The sequence below is a fragment of the Hemitrygon akajei genome, chromosome 2 (genome assembly GCF_048418815.1).
Source record: "Hemitrygon akajei chromosome 2, sHemAka1.3, whole genome shotgun sequence".
NCBI classification, from domain to species: domain Eukaryota; kingdom Metazoa; phylum Chordata; class Chondrichthyes; order Myliobatiformes; family Dasyatidae; genus Hemitrygon; species Hemitrygon akajei.
The window spans coordinates 213,206,564-213,228,684 of NC_133125.1; the positions used below are offsets into that span (position 1 = coordinate 213,206,564).

At 42.5% G+C, this 22,121-nt stretch overlaps 1 protein-coding gene across 1 annotated transcript in view; it reads right to left on the reverse strand.

The window, feature by feature from the left end:
* LOC140720593 (butyrophilin subfamily 1 member A1-like) overlaps positions 1-22,121 on the reverse strand; it is a 327,454-nt gene that overhangs the window by 285,874 nt on the left and 19,459 nt on the right. The window contains exon 4 of the mRNA XM_073035429.1: positions 8,412-8,690. Coding sequence (XP_072891530.1) covers positions 8,412-8,690 — 279 coding nt within the window. The remainder of the gene's footprint in view (positions 1-8,411; positions 8,691-22,121) is intronic.

The following is a 22,121-nucleotide window of genomic DNA, read 5'->3' on the forward strand; positions in this document are numbered from 1 at the left end:
GAGGTAGTGACCATAATATGATATGTTTTAACCTGCAATTTGAGAAGGAGAAGGGAAAATCGGATGTGTCAGTATTACAGTTGAACAAAGGGAACTATGGAGCTATGAGGGAGGAGCTGGCCAAAGTTCAATGGAACAATACCCTAGTAGGGAAGACAGTGGAACAACAATGGCAGGTATTTCTGGGAATAATGCAGAAGGTGCAGGATCGGTTCATTCCAAAGAGGAAGAAAGATCCTAAGGGGAGTAAAGAGCGGCCGTGGCTGACGAGGGAAGTAAAGGGCAGTATAAAAATAAAAGAGAAGAAGTATAACATAGCAAAGATGAGCGGGAAGCCGGAGGACTGGGAAGCTTATAAAGAGCAACAGAAGATAACAAAAAAGGCAATACGCCAAGAAAAAATGAGGTACGGAGGTAAACTAGCCAAGAATATAAAGGAGGATAGTAAAAGCTTCTTTAGGTATGTGAATAGCAAAAAAATAGTTAAGACCAAAATTGGACCATTGAAGACAGAAACGGGTGAATTTATTATGGGGAACAAGGAAATGGCAGATGAGTTGAACAAGTACTTTGGATCTGTCTTCACTAGGGAAGACACAAACAATCTCCCAGATGTAATAGTGGTCAAAGGAACTAGGGTAAAGGATAAACTGAAGGAAATTTATATTAGGCAAGAAACGGTGTTGGATAGACTGTTGAGTCTGAAGGCTGATAAGTCCCCGGGACCTGATGGCCTGCATCCCAGGGTACTTAAAGAGGTGGCTCTAGAAATCGTGGATGCATTGGTAATCATTTTCCAATGTTCTATAGATTCAGGAACAGTTCCTGCTGACTGGAGGGTGGCTAATGTTGTCCCACTTTTCAAGAAAGGAGGGAGAGAGAAAACAGGGAATTATAGACCGGTTAGCCTGATGTCAGTGGTGGGAAAGATGCTGGAGTCAATTAAAAAAGATGAAATTACGACACATTTGGATAGCAGTAGAAGGATCAGTCTGAGTCAGCATGGATTTATTAAGGGAAAATCATGCTTGACTAATCTTCTGGAGTTTTTTGAGGATGTAACTATGAAAATGGACAAGGGAGAGCCAGTGGATGTACTGTACCTGGACTTCCAGAAAGCTTTTGATAGAGTCCCAAATAGGAGATTAGTGGGCAAAATTAGGGCACATGGTATTGGGGGCAGAGTACTGACATGGATTGAAAATTGGCTGGCTGACAGGAAACAAAGAGTAGCGATTAACGGGTCCCTTTCGGAATGGCAGGCTGTGACCAGTGGGGTACCGCAAGGTTCGGTGCTGGGACCGCAGCTCTTTACAATATACATTAATGATTTAGATGAAGGGATTAAAAGTAACATTAGCATATTTGCTGATGACACAAATCTGGGTGGCCGTGTGAAATGTCAGAAGATGTTATGAGAATGCAGGGCGACTTGGACAGGTTGGGTGAGTGGGCAAATGTATGGCAGATGCAGTTTAATGTGGATAAATGTGAGGTTATCCACTTTGGTGGCAAGAACAGGAAGGCAGATTACTATCTAAATGGAGTCAAGTTAAGAAAAGGGGAAACACAACGAGATCTAGGTGTTCTTGTACATCAGTCAATAAAAGCAAGCTTGCAGGTACAGCAGGCAGTGAAGAAAGCTAATGGCATGCTGGCCTTTATAACAAGAGGAATTGAGTATAGGAGTAAAGAGGTCCTTCTGCAGCTGTACAGGGCCCTGGTGAGACTCCACCTGGAGTATTGTGTGCAGTTTTGGTCTCCAAATTTGAGGAAGGACATTCTTGCTATTGAGGGAGTGCAGCGTAGGTTAACAAGGTTAATTCCCGGAATGGCGGGACTGTCATATGTTGAAAGATTGGAGCGACTGGGCTTGAATACACTGGAATTTAGAAGGATGAGAGGGGATCTGATTGAGACATATAAGATTATTAAGGTATTGGACATGCTGGAGGCAGGAAGCATGTTCCCGCTGATGGGTGAGTCCATAACTAGAGGCCACAGTTTAAGCATAAGGGGTAGGCCATTTAGAACTGAGATGCAGAAAAACTTTTTCACCCAGAGAGTGGTGGATATGTGGAATGCTCTGCCCCAGAAGGCAGTGGAGGCCAAGTCTCTGGATGCATTCAAGAGAGAGTTAGATAGAGCTCTTATAGATAGCGGGGTCAAGGGATATGGGGAGAGGGCAGGAACGGGGTACTGATTGTGTATGATCAGCCATGATCACAGTGAATGGCGGTGCTGGCTAGAAGGGCCGAATGGCCTACTCCTGCACCTATTGTCTATATTGTGGAAACAAAACACATGGGGGAAATCTTAAATTAATTCTTTGCATCTGTATTTACTCAGGAGGGGGATGCAGAGTCTTTAGAAGTGAGGCAAAGCAGCATCAACTTCATGGACCCTGTACAGATTACAGAGGAGGAGGTGTTTGCTACCCTGACGCAAATCAGGGTGGATAAATTCCTAATACATCCTCCCGTATATTTTAAATCATCTCTAGATTACTTATAATACACAATACAATGTAAATGTTATGTAGAATAGCTGTTATACTGCATTGTTTAGGGAATAATGACAAGAAAAAAAGTCTGTACATGCTGGAACAACAAGTGCTGGAAGAGCACTTCCGGGTTTTCTCAGTTCGCGTTTGTTTGAATTCGCGGATGTGGAATTCACGGATAAGGAGGGCCGACTGTAATTAGTTTACAGAAATCTGTTTTTGGAGACCTGTGTGTAGTCGAGGTGTTCCGATGGTCTGTAGTAAAAATACACCTGTATCCGGGACCAACTGCTAGTGTCAGTATCCTGGTAAAAACTACACCACGAAGACAAAAGAACACTCCAAGCAACTCTGCAAAAAGGTTATTGAAAAGCTCAAGTCAGGAGATGGATACAAGAAAATTTCCAAGTCACTGAATAACCCTTGGAGTACAGTTAAGTCAATAATCATGAAATGGAAAGAATATGGTACAGCTGTAAATCAACCGTCCTCAATGTTGCAAAAACAAAGGAGCTGGTTTTGGTCTACAGGAGGAATGGAATCAGGCTAGCTCCTATTGACATCAATGGATCTGGGATTGCGGGGGCAAACAGCTTTAAGTTCCTCGGCATACACATCACCGAGGATCTCACGTGGTCTGTACATTCCGGCTGTGTGGTGATGAAAGCACAACAGCGGATTTTTTTACCTCAGACGGTTGAAGAAGTTTGGTATGGGCCCCCAATTCCTACGAACTTTCTACAGGGGCACAATTGAGAACATCCTGACTGGCTGCATCACTGCCTGGTATGGGAACTGTACTTCCCTCAATCACAGGACTCTACAGAGAGTGGTGCGGACAGCCCAGCACATCTGTAGATGGGAACTTCCCACTATTCAGGATATTTACAACGACAGATGTGTAAAAAGAGTCTGAAGGATCTTTGGGGACCTGAATCACCCCAACACAAGCTGTTCCAGCTGCTACCATCCAGGAAACAGTACCGCTGCATAAAAGCCAGGACCAACAGTCTCCAGGACAGCCTCTTCCACCTGGCTGTCAGACTGCTTAGTTCATGCTGATACAATTGTATTTCTATGTTATATTGACTGTCCTGTTGTACATACTATTTATTATAAATTGCTGTAAATTGCACATTGCACATTCAGTCAGAGACGTAACGTAAAGATTTTTAGTCCTCATGTATATGAAGGATGCAAGTAATAAAGTCAATTAAATTCAATTCAGTTCAAAACCTCAATAACCGTGCAAGAAGAGGACACGTGAGGGAGGCCACTAAGACACCGATGACAACTCTGGAGGAGTTACAAGCTTCAGTGGCTGAGATGGGACAGACTGTGCATACAACAACTGTTGCCCGGGTGCCTCACCAGTCATAGCTTTATGGAACAGTGGCAAATTGAAAGCCACTGTTGAAAAAAACTCACATCAAATCTCGTCTAGAGTTTGTCGAAAGGCATGTGAGGGACCTGAAGTCAGGTGGAAGAAGGTTCCATGGTCTGATGAAACCAAAATTGAGCTTTTTGGCCATCAGACTAAACACACCATCCCGACCGTGAAGCATGGTGGTGGCTGCATCATGCTGTGGGGATGCTTCACTGCAGCAGGCCCTGGAAGGCTTGTGAAGGTTGAGGGTAAAACGAATGCTGCAAAATACAGCGAAATCCTGGAAGAAAATCTGATGCGGTCTACAAGAGAACTGTGACTTGGGAGATTTGTTTTTCACTAAGACAATGACCCCAGGCATGAAGCCAAAGCTACTCAAGAATAGCTTAAAAATGTTAATGGCCAAGTCAGAGTCTAGACCGCAATTGGGAATTTGTGGCTGGATTTGAAAATGGCTGTTCACTGATAATCACCATGCATTCTGACAGAGCTTGAGGAGTTTTGAAGGGGGAGAGTAATTGTGCAATCAGTTGTTTTGTAATAGTTGAAATAAATGTAGACCAATTTGTAGAAATGTGTCTTCACTTTACATGAAAGAGTCTTTGTTGTTGATCAGTGTCAAAAAAGCCAAATTAAATCCACTGAGATTCAATGTTGTAAAATAATAAAACATGAAAACTTCGGGGGGGGGGGGTGGGGGGTGAATACTTTTTATAGACTCTGTATTTGGATAGACATAGACCGATGAAGGATAGAATGGCTTCATGTGTGCTTAGGCATGTCTAACCAATCTTATTGAGTTGTTCAAGAAAAATTGATGAAGGCAAGGCAGTTGATGTTGTCCATGCGGACTTTAGTAAGGCATTTGACAAGGGCCCACATGAGAGGCTAGTCAGGAAGGTTCAGTCGCTTGGCAATCAGTATCAGGTAGTAAATTGGATTAGACAAGCCAGAGAGTGGTAGTAGAGGGTTGTCTCTCTGACTGGAGGCCTGTGACTAGTGGTGTGCCATAGGATCAGTGCTGTGCCCTTTGCTGTTTGCAATCTACAGTATATCAATGATCTAGATGATAATGTGATTAATTGGATCAGCAAATGTGCGGATAACACCCAGATTGGGAGTGTAGTGGACGTAAGGAAGGCTTATCATGACTTGCAGGGGGATTTGATCATCTGGGAAAATCGGCTGAAAAGTGGCAGAGGGTATTTATTGCAGAGAAATGAACGGAAGGGTACTGAGGAGTGTGGCAGAACAAAGGGATCTGGGAATACAGACACATAATTTGTTGAAAGTTGTGTCACAGGTAGATAGAGCCATGAAGAAAGCTTCTGCAACATTGGCCTTCATGAATCAATGTATTGAGTACAGGAGATGAGATGTTATGTTGAAGTTAAGGCATTGGTGAGGCTTAATTTGGAATATTGTGTGCAACTTTGGTCACCTACTTGCAGGAAAGATGTAAACATGGTTGAAAGAGTACAGAGAAATTTCACAAGATTCTGGAGGACTCGAATTACAAGGAAAGATGGAATAGGTGAGGACTGCATACTTCAGAACGTAGAAAATTGAGTTGAGATTTGACAGAGGTGTACAAAATTATGAGGCTATAGATAAAGTAACTGCAGGTGGGCTTTTTCCAGAGGTTGGGTGGGACTACAACCAAATGTCATGGGTTCAGGGTGAAAGGTGAGAAGTTTAAGGAGAACATGAGGGGAAACTTCTTCATTCAGAGGGTCGTGAGATTTTGGAATGAGCTGCCAACACAAGTGGTGCATGGGATCACAATTTCAATGTTTAAGAAAAGTTTGGATAGGTACATGGATGGTAGGGATACTGTCCCAGTGCAGGTTGATGGGAGCAGGCAATTTAAGTATTTTTAGCATGCACTAGATGGGCCAAAGGACCTGCTTCTGTGATAGTGGGTGACTTTAACTTTCCACATATTGACTGGGACTCCCATACTGTAAAACAGCTGGATGGGAAAAGGTTTGTCAAATGTGCTCAAGAAAGTTTCCTTCATCACTACGTGGAAGTCCAAACGAGAGAGTGTGTGATACTTGATCTGCTATTAGGGAATGGGACAGGGCAGGTGACAGAAGTTTCTGTTGGGGAACATTTTGCATCTAGTGATCATAATGCCATTTGAGACTAATGATGGAATGATGGAATTCCATGGAAATTCCATGGAAGTAATGATGGAAAACGACAGGTCTGGTCCAAATTGGAGAAAGGCCAGTTTTGATGGTATCAAAAAGGTTCTGGCAAGTGCGGATGATGACAGAGTGTTTCTTGCAATGGTTCACTTGTTAAGTGAGAGGCTTTCAAAAGGGAAGCTTTGAGAGCACAGAGATTGTGTGTTCCTGTCGGAATGAGAGGCAGGGATAATAGGTTTAGGGAGCATTATTTTTAAGATATTGTGGTCCTAATGAAGAAAAAGGAGGTACATCACAGGTATAGGCAGGCAGGAACAAATGAGGTACTCGAGGAGTGAAAGAAATGCAAGAAGAAAATCAGGAGGGCTGAAAGAAGACATGTGGAAGAACAGAGTGGTATCCATGCATGGAGCTGACAGAAATTTAGGAGATCTTAAATGGATTTTTGCATCGGTATTTACTCGAGAGAGAGAGAGAGAGAGAGAGACAGGATCTATTGATGTGAGGCTGTGCAGTAGTGAGTTAATGGACCTGATAAAGATTACAGAGGAGGAGGTGTTTGTTGTCTTGAGGCAAATTAGGGAGGATAAATCACAGGATCTGACAAGATGTTCTCTCAGACCCTGTGGGAGGCTAATGCAGAAATTACAGGGACCCCAACAGTGATATTTTAAACATCTTTAGCCACAGGTGAGGTGCCAGAGGATTGGAGGACAGCTAATTTTGTTCTGCTGTTTAAGAATAAGCCAGGTAATTATCGGCATATGAGCCTGACGTCAGTACTGGAAAGTTTTTGGGAAGAGTTCTAAGGGACCAGATATAAAAGTATTTGGATAGACAGTGACTGATTCAGGATAGCTAATACAGCTTTGTGTGTGATAAATTTGTCTAACCTATCTTACAGAGATTTTGAGGAAATTACAAAGAAAGTTGATGAAGGCAAGACAGTGGATGTTGTCTACATACACTACAGCAAGGTCTTTGAGGAGGTTGTGCATGGTAGTTTGGTGAAGAAGGTTCAGTCGCTTGGCTTTCAAGATTGCAAGAGACTTTGATTTGTCGTTTGAAGCCAGAGAGCATTGTAGATGGCTGCCTCTCTGACTAGGGGCCTGTTACTAGTGGTCTGCCGCAGGGATCGTTTCTGGGTACATTGTCGTTTGTCATCCATATCAACAAACTGGATGATAATGTGGTAAACTACATCATCAAATTTAGGGATGGCATCAGGATTGGGGGTTACTGAACAGTTATGAAGATGATCAGAGCTTACAGCAGATCTGGAAGACCTGGAAAAATGGGACGAAAAATGGAAGATGCAGTTTAATACAGACAAGTGTGAGGTGTTGCACTTCAGTAGAACCAACCAGGGTTGGTCTTACACGGTGAGTGGTAGGGCACTGAGGAGTGTAGTAGAACAGAGGGATCTGGGAATATAGTCCATAATTCTTTGAAAGTGGTGTTTCAAATAAAGAAAAAAATTTTTGAAAAGAAAAGGGTCAAAAAGAAAACTTTTTGGCATATTGGCCTTCATACATCAATGTATTGAGTGCAAGAGTGGGATGTTAGGTACAAATTGACTAAGATGTTTGTGCAGCCTAAGTTGAAGTATTGTGTCCAGTTTTGATCACCTACCTGCGGGAAAGATGTAAATCAGATTGAAAGAGTGCAGAGAAAATTTACAAGGAATTTACCGAAAGCTGAGCTCCTGTGTTATGGGGCGAGATTGAATTGCTTTGAGCTTTATTCACTGGAATGTAGACGATTGAGGGGAGATTTCACAGAGGTATACAAAATTATGAGGGGTTTTCCCACACTGATCATTTAGCCAGGAATTCCACTCTGATTGTATTAGCCTGGACCAACTTATAGAAGTTTTCAGTAGTAATCTGGATGATTATTTTTATAGATTTTCTTTAAATCGGACCATAGCTGCAACATCAACAGAACTTTCATCTTGGGCATAGCAATGTCAATAGTTCACGGGTGGGTCAATACAGCAGATGCTAATGCTTTGGGAAATGTTTTGTAATGTCAATGTTTTTGGAAATGTTCCAAGTTGTATCCACTCAGATGGAATTTATGTTTCACCTGAGTATCAAAGGATTGAAATTACCTGTGTTGATGTCCAACCTAAATGGACAAGTTGTGGATTCAATTGGCCTTTAATGGTGTGCTAGATTTAAAAGATGCACAAACAGCAAAATTGTCACTAACAGTAGACTTAAGTTTAAATACAAGTGACAGTCTTCAACAGGTATAAGATTTTGGCAAAGACATTATGGAGATAAACTATTCTTTGGTAGTTAGGTTTTCAGTAGAAATTAGATCACCTTTCTCCTTCAATGATCAAACATCATAATTTACAAACCTGATATTGTAATAATTGCCGTATGTTCTATTTTCAAACGTTCGCTCCTGATAATGCACTTCAGTTTGCCTGACGATTGCCTCGTTACTCCAACACTGCTCTCAGCATTTACAAGACCCGAGTCTCTGTGGTACTTTGTCTCAGCCTCTGTTAATGCATTTCCATCCCCACCGATCCACTGGATCTCTGGCTCAGGATACCATCCACTGGATTTACACACAAGCTGGATTCCCACTCCACGGTATCCCGTCATCTGAATCCGAGGTTTACTCCCTGAACCTGTAGTTAATGACAGATGGAGAAATAATAGTCATTAGGAAAAATTCAACATGAATTCATAACGCATGTATTAAAGCTGCTTGCAATCACGTTTATTGATTTCTAACCTTTCCTAGTTCATCAACTTGAGACATTAACTGTTTTTCTCTCCACAGATGCTGCTTGATGAAACACGTTAAATATTTGGAGGCTGAATTCAGACAGGAAGTTTCAGGAATATAAAGAACGCCAGAAAGAACACAAGCAAGGAATAAGGAGTGTAAAAAGTGGACAGAAATGCCATTGGCAATTATGATTAAAGAAAATACCAAGGCATTTTTTTACATACGTTAAAAGCAAAAGGGTAACAAAAGTTGTTCACTGAGGATTAGATAATGGAAGATAGTGAAATCACTCTGTGAAATCCTACTATGCCAGGACATTTTGAAATAAAGAAGGTGGTTTTGGGTCTTTCAAAGAGAAATAAAGTGGATAAATCCCCAGGGCCTGTGGGATCTATCGCCACAATAAGTCAACAGCAGATGCAATTTCAATGGCTCTTCACACGGCCTAAGACCACCTGGACAGTACAAACACCTATGTCAGGATGCTGTTTATCAACTATAGCTCAGTATTCAACAGCATCATTCCCACAATCCTGACTGAGAAGTTACAGAACCTGGGCCTCTGTACCTCCCTCTGCAATTGGATCCTCAGCTTCCTAACCGGAAGACCACAATCTGTGTGGATTAGTGATAATATCTCATTCTCGCTGACGATCACCACTGGTGCACCTCAGGGGTGTGTGCTTAGCCCACTGCTCTGCTCTCTCTATACCCATGACTGTGTGGCTAGGCATAGCTCAAATACCGTCTATAAATTTGCTGACGATACAACCATTGTTGGTAGAATCTCCGATGGAGATGAAAGGGCGTACAGGAGTGAGATATGCCAACTAGTGGAATGCTGCCGCAGCAACAACCTTGCACTCAACGTCAGTAAGAAAAAAGAGCTGATTGTGGACTTCAGGAAGGGTAAGATGAAGGAACACATACCAATCCTCATAGAGGGATCAGAAGTATAGAGAGTGAGCAGTTTCAAGTTCCTGAGTGTCAAGATATCTGAGGATCTAACCTTGTCCCAACATATCGATGCAGTTATAAAGAAGGCAAGACAGCGACTATACGTCATTAGGAGTTTGAAGAGATTTGGTATGTCAAAAAAAACACTCAAAAACTTCTGTAGATGTACCGTGGAGAGCATTCTGACAGGCTGTATCACTGTCTGGTATGGTGGGGTGGGGGGGGGGGGGGGGTTACTGAGAAGACTGAAAGAAACTGCAGAAGATTGTAAATTTAGTTAGCTCCATCTTGGGTACTAGTCCACAAAGTACCCAGGAAGGACATCTTCAAGGAACGGTGTCTCAGAAAGGCATCGCCCATCGTTAAGGACCTCCAGCACCTAGGGCATGTCCTTTTCTCACTGTTACCATCAGATAGGAGGTACAGAAACCTGAAGACACACACTCAGCAATTCAGGAACAGCTTCTTCCCCTCTGCCATTTGATTCCTAACTGTACATTGAAACCATGAATACTAGCTCACTTTTTGAATATATATTATTTCTGTTTTTTGCATGATTTTCATCTATTCAATATACATACGGTATATTGTAATTGATTGATTGATTCTCTTTTCTCTTCTTCTGGATTATGTATTACATTGAACTGCTGCTGCTAAGTTAACAAATTTCACGACACATGCCGATAATAATAAACCTGATTCTGTTTCTGATCTATACAAAGTAAATGTTATTATCAGAGTACGTATATAGGCCCTGAGATTTATTTTCCTTCAGACATACTCAGCAAACCTGCAGAACTGTAGCTGTAACAGGATCAATGAAAGATCCAGTAAAGTGCAGAAGACAACAAACTGTGCAAATGCAAAATTATATAAATAGCAATAAATAACATGAAATAACAAAAACAATTGAAGGAAATATCATTGGTTGTGGGAACATCTCACTGGAAGGGCAAGTGAGTGTAGTTATCCCCTTTTGTTCAAGAGTCTGATGGGTGAGGGCTCGTAACTGTTCTTGAACCTGGTGGTGTGAGTCCTGAGGCTCTTGTACCTTTTACCTGACAGCAGCAATGAGAAAAGAGCATGGCCTGGGCGATGAGGATCTCTGATGATGGATGCTGCTGTTATATGAAGGTGTTTCGTGTAGATGCACTCAATGGTTAGGAGGGCTTTACCCATGATACACTGTGCCAAATCCACTACCTTTCACAGGAGTTTCTGTTCAAAGGCATTGGTGTTCCCACATCAGGTCATGTTGCTGCCAGTCAACACATTTCCTGCCACACAACTATAAACTTCTGTCAAAATTTTTGATGTATTCTATTCAACATACGTAATTGATTTACTTGTTTATTTATTATTATGTTTTATTTTATTTATTTTTTTCTCTCTCTCTGCTAGATTATGTATTGCATTGAACTGCTGCTGCTAAGTTAACAAATTTCACGTCACATGCCGGTGATAATAAACCTGATTCTGCTGTCATGCTGAATCTCAGCACACTCCTAAGGAAGTAAAGGCACTGCCGTGCTTTCTTCACAAATAACTTTGCTTGCTGGGTCCAGGACAGGTCCTCTGAAATAGTAACAACCCGGAATTTAAAGATGCTGACCCTCTCACCTCTGATCCACCAATGAGGACTGGCTCATGGACCTCTGCTTTCCCTCTTCTGAAGTCTACAATCAGTTCCTTGGTCTTGCTGACATTGAGAGGTTGTTCCAGAGGTTGTATAGAGGTTGTTGCTATGACACCACTCAGCCTAATTTTCAATTTCCCTCCATATACTGATTCATTACCTCCAGTGACTGAGAGAGGCAAGAGAGGAAATTTCTGAGATTTTCTGGGATTCCTGGCATTTTGACAAAACTCCTTGCTCTGTCTTGCCCACGGAAGACAGAGGATAATGGTGGAATGCTGGAGAATTGGAGATAGTGAATGTAGTTCCATAGTTCAAGAACGAATCCATGATAGCCGATGGATTTTACACCAGTGATGGAGAAGCTATTGGAGAGTATTCTCTGGGACTGGATTTGCTCGCATCTGGATGGCTTTGTGTGGAGCAGAACATGTCTTGCAAACTTCATTGAGGTTTTTGAGGAGGTGATTTATAACGGGAGCAGTGGATGTTGACTACATGGGCTTTAGTAAGGAAACTGAATGGCCTCTCATGGTGGGTTGATCCCGATGATTCAGATTGAGGTGAATGTGGAGGGTGAGCACTGGCTGCCTGTCTTTTAATCACTCGCTGCCAGAGAGGGAAAGGCCTGTCGCTTTGCCTGGAGAGTGTTACCCAAGTTTTCTGTGTTTTGGATGTGGACTTGGACTAGAATTCTTTTTTCATTCCTATAGCTTTTTAATATTCTGTGTTTTTTGCCTGATCTTGCTCATGTTTTTTGCAGGGAGGGGGATTTTGGGGTTGATGTCCCTGTTCCCATTTTGTTCTTTATTGTGTGGGAGGAGGGATTTGGAGGTTAATGTGCTTATTCTGTTCCTGTTTGCTTCTTTTGTGTGGGAGGGGGGATTTGGGGTTTGAAGATCATGTCACCTTTCTTTTCTTTCGTGGCTTCATAGCTAATCGGAGAAGAAGAATTTCAGAGTGTGAACTTTGATAATAAATGAACCTTTGAACATTCTGAGATGCACAGGATCCATGGGGAGTTGTAAACACAGTATGTATACAACATATAAATGACTGAGACAAAATTGTAGATAGGTGAGTTGGCAACTTTGCAGAAAACACAAATATTGGTTGAATTAAATTGTGGGTAGTGAAGTAAGTTGTCAAAGGATACAGTAGGACACAGATCATTTGGAGATCTGAGCAGACAAATGGCAAATAGAGTTTCATCTGAACAAGTGAGGTGTTGCACTTGGGAAGGTCAAGTGCAAGTGGAAAGGATACAGTTATTGGCATTGATGTACAGAGGAATTCTGGGTCCAAGTTCAATCTTCCTGATAGTGGCAATGCAAATAGATTGTGTGGCAAAAAAAGGTGTGTTTCAAATGCCTGCCTTCATCACTAGGGGAATACAGTACAGGAGTCAGGAAGTCATGATACAGCTCTATTAAACTTAATAAGATCTGTGCTTGATTCTGGCTGTGTGGCTAAGAGTGGGTGAAGGAAATTTGTCCTTGCAAAGTTATAATTTGCTTAGATTCTTTCTCTTAAAACAGCTCATTCCAGCAGTTGGTCAGATTTACTGCTGGAAGCTCTTCAAACTTTATTTCATATTCAAAGTATTGGTCTACATGTCTTCTGCTTATGGATCCCTGCACATAGAGGTGTTGAGGGGTATGAGCGGGTTGATTGTTTGGCCAAAAAAGCTGTTAAAAGTTCATCTGTGGATACAGACCTTCCACTGAACAAATCAGAATCTCAGGGGTTGTGGGGTTACAAATTAGAGGATTATGGCAAGACGTGGGATAATGGGCATAAGTTATGAATGCAAAATACACAAAACTGTTGGATTGATGGGAGAAGGGGGTAAAACAAGAAGGGAAGGAATTATATTGACTTGACTCAGAATTGGGCTTATGCTTAATTCTTCCTTGTATCTTGTTGGAAAACATCACTCTGGGATGTGTAGGTTTTATCATTATGAAAGAGTAGAACATATTCTTTTACAATGTGAAGATTGAAAGAAAGCAAATGCAGGCTGCACTACTAGCTTTGGGGGTTGAATTTTTTTATTTTTCTAAACTTTACTAAGTAATGGAATTGAATTGAATTTAATTCACAATATTGTCTTTCATTATTTACAAACAATAGGGCTCTTTGGGGTAATTTAGTTTTCATTTGATAAACAACTAGAAGGGGTTTTATTTCCCAACTCTCTACACCACACTCCAGTACAGTCGGTGGTGGGAATGCACCTTTAGGTTGGACTACCAACTGCCTTTAAAAGGAGGAGGAGGACAAAGGAGGAGTAGGAAGGAGGAGGAGGAGGAGGATGAGGACGAAGGAGGAGGACGAGGTTGAGGATGAAGGAGGAGGAGGACGAGGTCGAGGATGGAGGAGGAGGAGGATGAGGACAGAAGGAGGATGGAGGAGGTGGTGCTAGCCTGTAAAACCTTGTCTCAGCAGTACTTGTAATTTGATATGCAATTCTGCCTGCCCCATTCCAGGAAGGAGATGGTGTCTTTGGAGAGGATGTGGAAGAGGTGTACCAGGATGCTGCCTGGATTAGAAGGTATGAGCTACAAGGAAAGGAGAGCGATATGCCAAGGACGTGGCCTAGAAGACTAGCGTGCCTTCAGGGTGCCGGATTTTCGTGGCTCTGGAGGCGGGCGGACTCGAAGTTGGTTCTGCCACCTGGTGCATCGTGGGAGATAGAAGATCGAAAGCAGTGAGCTGGCTGCTGGCTGTGTGTGACCAGAGACCCGAGTACTTTGGGCACAGAGCTCAGAAAAAGTGACGCAACAGACTTTTAACACCATAAATCGGTGAGTTGTTTTGTAATATCTCCTCTCTCACTGTGAAACAGGGACACCTCTTTTTTCCCTATTAGGGAGAGGGAGAGCCTGTGGTATGCTGAATACCGGGTGAGTGAGTAGTCTTTGGGGTACTGCCAGTCTGTGTCTTTATTGATACTTTGCTACACGCTTGAGTGCTCGGTGGGGTTGCCGATGCTTTTTTGCTGGTGGGGTGGGGGGAATGGTCATTGATTTGCTGCTTTATGCGTGGGAGGGGGAGCTAGGGGGGCTTTGGGATTCTAACATTTAACTGTCATTCGTTCTTTGAGGCACTCCTCTGATTTTTGTGGATGTTTACGAAGAAAATGAATTTCATGATGTATATTGTATACATTTCTTTGACATTAAATGCACTGATTGCCGGGATTAGAAGGTATGAACTATAACGAGAGGTTAGACAAACTTGGATTGCTTTCTTTGGAGTATCATAGGCTGGAGGGATGCCTGACAGAGGTTTAAAAAGTTATGAGAGGCATAGATAAGGAAGGCAGTCGGATTCTTGTCCTTTCAGTAGAAACATCAAATAGTGAGAGGAAAAAGATTAAAGGGATATGCAGGACATTTTTTTTAACAGAGAGCAGCATGTCACTGAAACAGGCTGCTAGGGATAGTGTTGTCAGCAGTTATAACAGTGACATCCAAGAGACTTTCAGACAGACATATGAATGTGCAGGGAATGAAGGGATGTGGATCATGTACAGGTGGAAAGGATTAGCTTAATTCAGCATAGACACTGAGAGTAAAAAATCTCATTCCTAGTCTGTACTATTCCATGTTTTCAAAAGCATTGATGTACAGAGCAATCTTATGGTGCAAGTTCACAGCACCCTGCAAGTGGCAACACAGGTAAATAGGGTGATAAAGGTGGCTTACAGCACCGTTGCCTTCACCTGTTGGGACGTCGAGCAGAAAAGCCGGGAAGTCACGTTGCAGCTGCACAAAACTTTAGTTAGGCCACAATTGGAATATTCTGTTTGCCCCATTACAGAAGGTATGTGGGGGCAGTGGAGGAGAGAGGGCAGAAATGGTTTAACAAAATGTTGTCTCAGAGTCTCAACTGCAGCACAAAGTTGGACAAAAAGATTGTTTACTCTGGAGTGTTGGAGGCTGATGGGAATCCTGATTGAAGTACAGTATTTTAAATATGACAGGCATACATAGGCTAGCTAGTCAGAGCTTTCTCCTCCCAGGTGGAAATCTCAAGTACTAGAGGACATGGGATTAGGGTGAAGGAGGAAATTGTCTGGAATGTGTCACAAGGTAACTGAGAGGAGTGGGTACAAACAAAATATCTAAAATATATTCAGACAGGAGAAAGAACAAGCTGGGAATGGGGGATATGAATCACATGCAATTACATGGGATTAGTTGTATTAGGCATTTTGCTGCTGATATTGCTGGCCAAGGAGTCTGTTCTGTTCTGTACTGTACTGTTATCTGATGGAAACCTCTGTATCTGCCCTGTGAAGCCAGTTGGGACATTAGTTGAACACACAAGTTCAATCACTGTTTTCTAAACTGCAAAGGAAAAAGAAACTAAACTATCTGATCTTTCATGCTGTGATAACTCTCACAGTTATTAATCTGGAAAGCCTACCAAACCTTTGGACAGACTGCACTGTGAGTATATCTTGTTTTAGATAACAAGAACAAAGCTCTGCACAGCCTCACCCAAAACATCGACTGTACTTTTCCCATAGATACTGCCTGGCCTGCTGAGTTCCTCCAGCACTTTGTGTGTGTTGCTTGGATTTCCAGTGTCTGCAGATTTTCTCTTGTTTGTGATTTGGTCCTCTTACCTCAGAGTCTTGTTTCATTGCCAAATATTCTCATTTTCCAGGGACCATGGTCCAACCTGCTCAATCTTTCCTCAGAAGACAAGCCCTTCATCCCAACAATCAATCAAATTCACTGAGCTCCCTCCTCAGCGAGTGTCTCTAGTCAGCCTGTGAACAGACTGTACACCAATCCTTCCTGGACACACTGAACAAATTCCACCTCATCTTATCCTCTTGCACAAAGCAGGTGCCAATCAACGTTAAGCAAATTAAAGTTCCCATGACAACAACTCCGTTATATTTGCACCTTTTAAAAATCTGCCTCCCGATCTGTTCCCCAGTGTCTTTGTTGCTTTTGGAGGGTCTATAGAATGCTCCGAATAGAGGGATTGCTCCCTTCCTGTTTCAAACCTCCCCCCTCACTGACTCAGTAGACAATCCCTCCATGACACCCTCCCTTTCTGCAGCTGTGATACTCACCCTAACTAGCAATGCCACTCCCCCACCTCGTTTACCACCCCCCGCCCCTTTTGAAATATCTAAACACTGGAACATCCAGCAACCATTCTTGCCCTCATGACAGCCAAGTCTCTGTCTCTGTGATGGCCACACCATTGTAGTTCCATGTACTGACCCATGCTCGAAGCTCATCAGCCTTGTTATTTCTTCAGCGGTTTGAACTGAAGACTGTGCAAGCTCGTGGTGGTCAGCCAGTGAGAACAGTGAGAAGTGTTAAAAACAAGACAGATTAATACAGCGGGCGTCTGAGTAGAGAGAGACAGAGTAGGAAGGCTTTGGCTCAACGGGGTTTTGGTGATAAAGGGTCGAGGCGAGGTAGGTTATCTGTAGAATACAGACAGGAAGTATGTGTGTGAGGCTGGTTTTCTGTGCTTGGTGTCAGATGTGGGAGGTCCTGGAGACTCCCAGACTCCTGGACGGCCACATCTGCACCAGGTGCGTTGAGCTGCACTTCCTTAGGGATTGTGTTAGGGAACTGAAGATGCAGCTCGATGACCTTCGTCTGGTCAGGCAGAGCGAGGAGGTAATAGAGAGGAGTTATAGGGAGGTAGTCACTCCGGGGCCTGGGGAGACAGATAGCTGGTTACAGTCAGGAGAGGGAAGGGCAAGAAGCAGATGCTAGAAAGTACCCCTGTGGCTGTACCCCTTAACAATAAATACTCCTGCTTGAGTACTGTGGGGGGAGACAGCCTGCATGGGGGAAGCAACAGTGGCCGTGCCTCTGGCACAGAGTCAGGCCCTGTGTCTCAGAAGGGTAGGGAAAGGAAGAGGATGCAGCAGTGATAGGGGACTCTATAGTTCGGGGGTCAGACAGACGATTCTCTGGATGCAGGAAAGATATGCGGATTCTAGTTTGCCTCCCAGGTGCCAGGATCCCGAATGTTTCTGATCGTGTCCACGATATCCTGAAGCTGGAATGAGAACATCCAGAGGTCGTAGTATACATTGGTACCAACGACATAGGTAGGGAAAGGGAGGAGGTCCTGAAAACAGACTACAGGGAGTTAGGAAGGAAGTTGAGAAGCAAGACCTCAAAGGTAGTAATCTCGGGATTACTGCCTGTGCCATGTGACAGTGAGTATAGGAATAGAGTGAGGTGGAGGATAAATGAGTGGCTGAGGGATTGGAGCAGGAGGCAGGGATTCAGAGTTCTGGATCATTGGGACCTCTTTGGGGGCAGGTCTGACCTGTACAAAAAAGGACGGGTTACACTTGAATCCCAGAGGGACCAATATCCTGGTGGGGAGGTTTGCGAAGGCTACTGGGGAGAGTTTAAACTAGAATTGCTGGGGGTGGGAACCGAACTGAAGTGACGGAGGAAAGGGAAGTTGGCTGACAAATAGAGAAAGCTTGGAGTCAGTGTGAAAGGGAGGATAGGCATGTGATAGAGAAGGGACGCACTCAGACTGATGGTTTGAGATGTGTCTATTTTAATGCGAGGTGTATTATGAACAAAGCAGATGAGCTCAGAGCATGGATCAGCACTTGGAGCTATGACGCTGTGGCCATAACAGAGACTTGGATGGCTCAGGGGCAGGAAAGCTACGTCAAGTGTTGGGCTTTAGATGTTTCAGAAAGGACAGAGAGGGAGGCAAAAGAGGTGGGGGCATGGCACTGTTGATCAGAGATAGTGTCATGGCTGCAGAAAAGGAGGAAGTCATGGAGGGGTTGTCCATGGAGTCTCTGTGGGTAGAAGTTAGGAATAGGAAGGGGTCAATAACTCTAGAGGATGAGTTTTACAGACCAGTAACAGGGACATCGAGGAGCAGATAGGGAGACAGATTCTGCAAAGGTGTAATAATAACAGGGTTGTTGTGATGGGAGATTTTAATTTCCCAAATATTGATTGGCCTCTCCCTAGAGTGAGGGGTTTAGATGGGGTAGAGTTTGTTAGGTGTTTTCAGAAAGGTTTCTTGACACAATATGTAGATAAGCCGACGAGAGGAGAGACCGTACTTGGTCTGGTATAGGGAAATGAACCTGGTCCGCTGTCAGGTCTCAGTGGGAGAGCATTTTGGAGATAGTGATCACAATTCTATCTCTTTTACCATAGCATGGAGAGGGATAGGAACAGACAAGTTAGGAAAACGTTTAATTGGAGTAAGGGGAAATAGAAGGCTATCAGACAGGAACTTGGAAGCATAAATTGGAAACAGATGTACTTAGGGAAACATACAGAAGAAATGTGGCAAATATTCTGGGGATATTTGCGTGGAGTTCTGCATAGGTACATTCCAATGAGACAGGGAAAGGATGGTAAGGTACAGGAACCGTGGTGTACGAAAGGCTCAAAAAACTAGGTAATGTTAGAGATCTATAAGATTATAAGGCCAGGAGGAAGGAGTTTAAGAATGAAATTAGGAGAGCCAGAAGGGGCCATGAGAAGGCCTTGGCAGGCAGGATTAAGGAATACCCCAAGGCATTCTACAAGTCTGTGAAGAGCAAGAGGATAAGATGTGAGTGAATAGGACCTATCAAATGTGACAGTGGAAAAGTATGTATGGAACTGGAGGAGATAACAGAGGTACTTAATGAATACTTTGCTTCAGTATTCACTACGGAAAAGGATTTTGGCGAAAGGCTGTTGTAAATCTAGTCAAGAAGAAAAGAAGAGCTTATGAAAGGTTCAAAAAACTATTTCATATACTTCATGCATTCAGAAATAACTCCATCAGTCCTGTATTCATAATCCTTTTCAATTTCGACCTCTGTTACACTGCCACTCATTGCACTGACTGAAATTTTGCCCTATTATCTGTCTGCTCTTTCTGAAATTTTATTACAAATGCCTTTGTTTGAAAAGCAACTGCACCATCCTCAGCCCTAATCCTCTATCACTACTGTACTCATCCTCTACCCCCTTCCCCTTCTGAGTCCCAGAACCAGACTCAGCGCCAGAGCCCTGCTCACTGTGTCATTCCCCCTACACCACTCAGAGTGGTATACTAGTTATTGAGGGGAATGGCCACAGGGTTACTCTGCACTGTCTGTCTACTCCCTTTCCCTCTCCTGACAGTCACCTCACTACCTGCCTCCTGGAACTTTGAGCAGCCTCCATCACAGAGGTCGAAGCCTGAGAAGGGGTGGTTCACTCAGGTTCACCAGTTGAGTAGAAAAGACAGTGACTTGTGGCAGATTGGAGCTTTGAGCAGCACAGTGTCCAATCAGTGTGACTGATTGACAGAAAGAAACTAAAGTAAGGCAGCGGAAAGTGGAGCAGCCATTGTTGGAATGACCGTCGATGGAGTGGACGGAGAGAGAATTGGGATTTTGATGCTTCAGCTCTTCTTTGCTTCACTGAGGAGAGGCTTGAGTGAGAGAAAGCAAAAAGCTGTAGGTATTATTTCCCCACAGTTTGTTGTTGTTTTTCCTTCATATATTTGTTCAGATAGAAAATCAGGGATGCCAGGCAAGATAGTTGAATGTTCCTCTTACAGGATGTGGAAAGACAGGGAGACCTGCAGTGTCCCTGACGACTACAACTACGAGAAATGCATCCAGCTGTTGATTCTAACACTCCGTGTTAAGGAGTTGGAGCTGCAACTGGATGAACTCTGGATCATTTGAGAGACTGAGGGGGTGATAGATAGGATAATTAGAGAGGTAGTTACAACCAAGATGTAGGGCACAGGGTGATAGTCAAGAAAGGGAAAGGGGTTAAACAGCCTGTATAAGTGTAGACCTATGGGACTCCATTTTGCAGCGCATGGAGTGAGACGCATTTTACAGTGGCTCCACTTTTTTATATGTTGTACATCCCACTGACAGATTCCTTTCAAGTCTGATGATTTATTACTTTTGTTGAAGGACTCATGATTTAATTACGATGGCCGGAAGTCGATCTGGTATTGAATTGAGAAGCGGCAAGACTTTTCCCGAAACATAACAAACTGAGCAAATAAAGAAACTGGAGGAACTTGTTACTTTAGCAGGAATACTCTCTTCAATACAAGATATGAAGTTTGAATTTGGATCACTCAATACTAAGATTAATAAGCTGATGGATAACAACTGGAAGCTTGAAAAATCTATTTTTAATGTCCAAGAATCTTTGAAGAATTTGGACTTCCAATTTCAGATGCTCAAGCAGACTACACATCGAATCAAGAACGAACACGAACGATTCAGGCAAACTATTAAAGATCAAGAAGTGAAGATGTCTTCGATGGAAATGAAAATTAATGAAATTACCTCGGAACCATCCAAAATGAAGAAAAAAATGATATAGTTAGACAGTAGAGCTCGTCGGAGGAATTTGCGTATACTGGGTCTGCCTGAAAATACTGAAGCTGGTGACCTGTTAAAGTTCTTCTCAGATATGCTGTACTCACTTTTTAGTGAGACCCTTGAAGCAAGCCCTTTACTCGATAGACTCCACAGAATTCCAGGATTTCGATGTTCATCTGAATTACACCCTCAGCCAATCGTGCTTTGTTTGCGTTATTATACAACCAAAGAAGCCATACTTCGAGAGGCCAGAAGAAAGCGAAAGTTCATCTTTAAATCAACAGAAATTCGTATAGTTGAAGATTTTCCCCCTGAGATTTTTGCCGAAAGAAGGAAATACTGAGAAGTCATGAGCGAAATGTATAAGAAAAATCTCCATCCATCCCTTCGGTACCCAGCGTGGCTGATAATCTTTCCTGCTGATTCTCAGCCACAGAGGATCTACTCCTCTGATGAGGGCTGGCAGTGTATTAAAAATCTCCAAGCTAAGCCGAATGTAACCTGAATAGGTAACTCTGATGTATGAGATGTTTATAGATGTTCTGAGCAAAGTCTATTCTACATTTTTTGAAAGTCCATATGGGACTTGGCTGATTTAATTTTTCTCTTTATTTGTTAATAATTAGTATATATTCATAATTGCTTTGTAGGGGACTTTTAGAGTATTATATTATAGAGGTCTGTATAGGACCTGGCTTGAATTATTTTTTCTATTCTTTTGTTTGTCTCAATATTAATATAGTTTTAGGTTTGATATATATATATATATATATTCATCTAATTTTCTGTATGACTTGTAAGTTTTTTTGAAAGAAAGAACTTTGGTTTTAATTTTATTTGCTTGGATTCACTTTTCTCTGAATACATGATTAATATACTTCAGATGAATTTAAGATGGCCGTCGCCAGTTACGTTTTTATTATTGTTAGACATAACATTGCAATATTTGAAATTTGTTTGTCTTTTTTATTATGGCTAAATTGTGGGGGGATGAGTATTTCAATTTTAATATGCGTAGCTGCAAAATGGAGGATAGGGTCAAGGGTTATTAGTTAGCATGCGATCAGCCTATTAGTTGCTGTTTTTTGGGCTTTGCAGGTGGGGGGGCTATTAGAATAGGTTTCCTTTCTCGATTGGGTGGTTTTTTTGATGGACATTTTCTCTCAAACATCTCACTCCTGCTAGTCATAGCTGATCCTTTTGGTTAAATGTGTGCCTGTGCATTAGTTTTCTTTATAAAATATCGAATTAAATCTTAAACATGGATGTTAATAAAATTAATATAATCTCTCGGAATCTGAATGGTGTGGATCATCCTATTAAGCGTAAAAAGATTTTTAAGAAATTAAAAACACTTAATGCAGATAGTATTT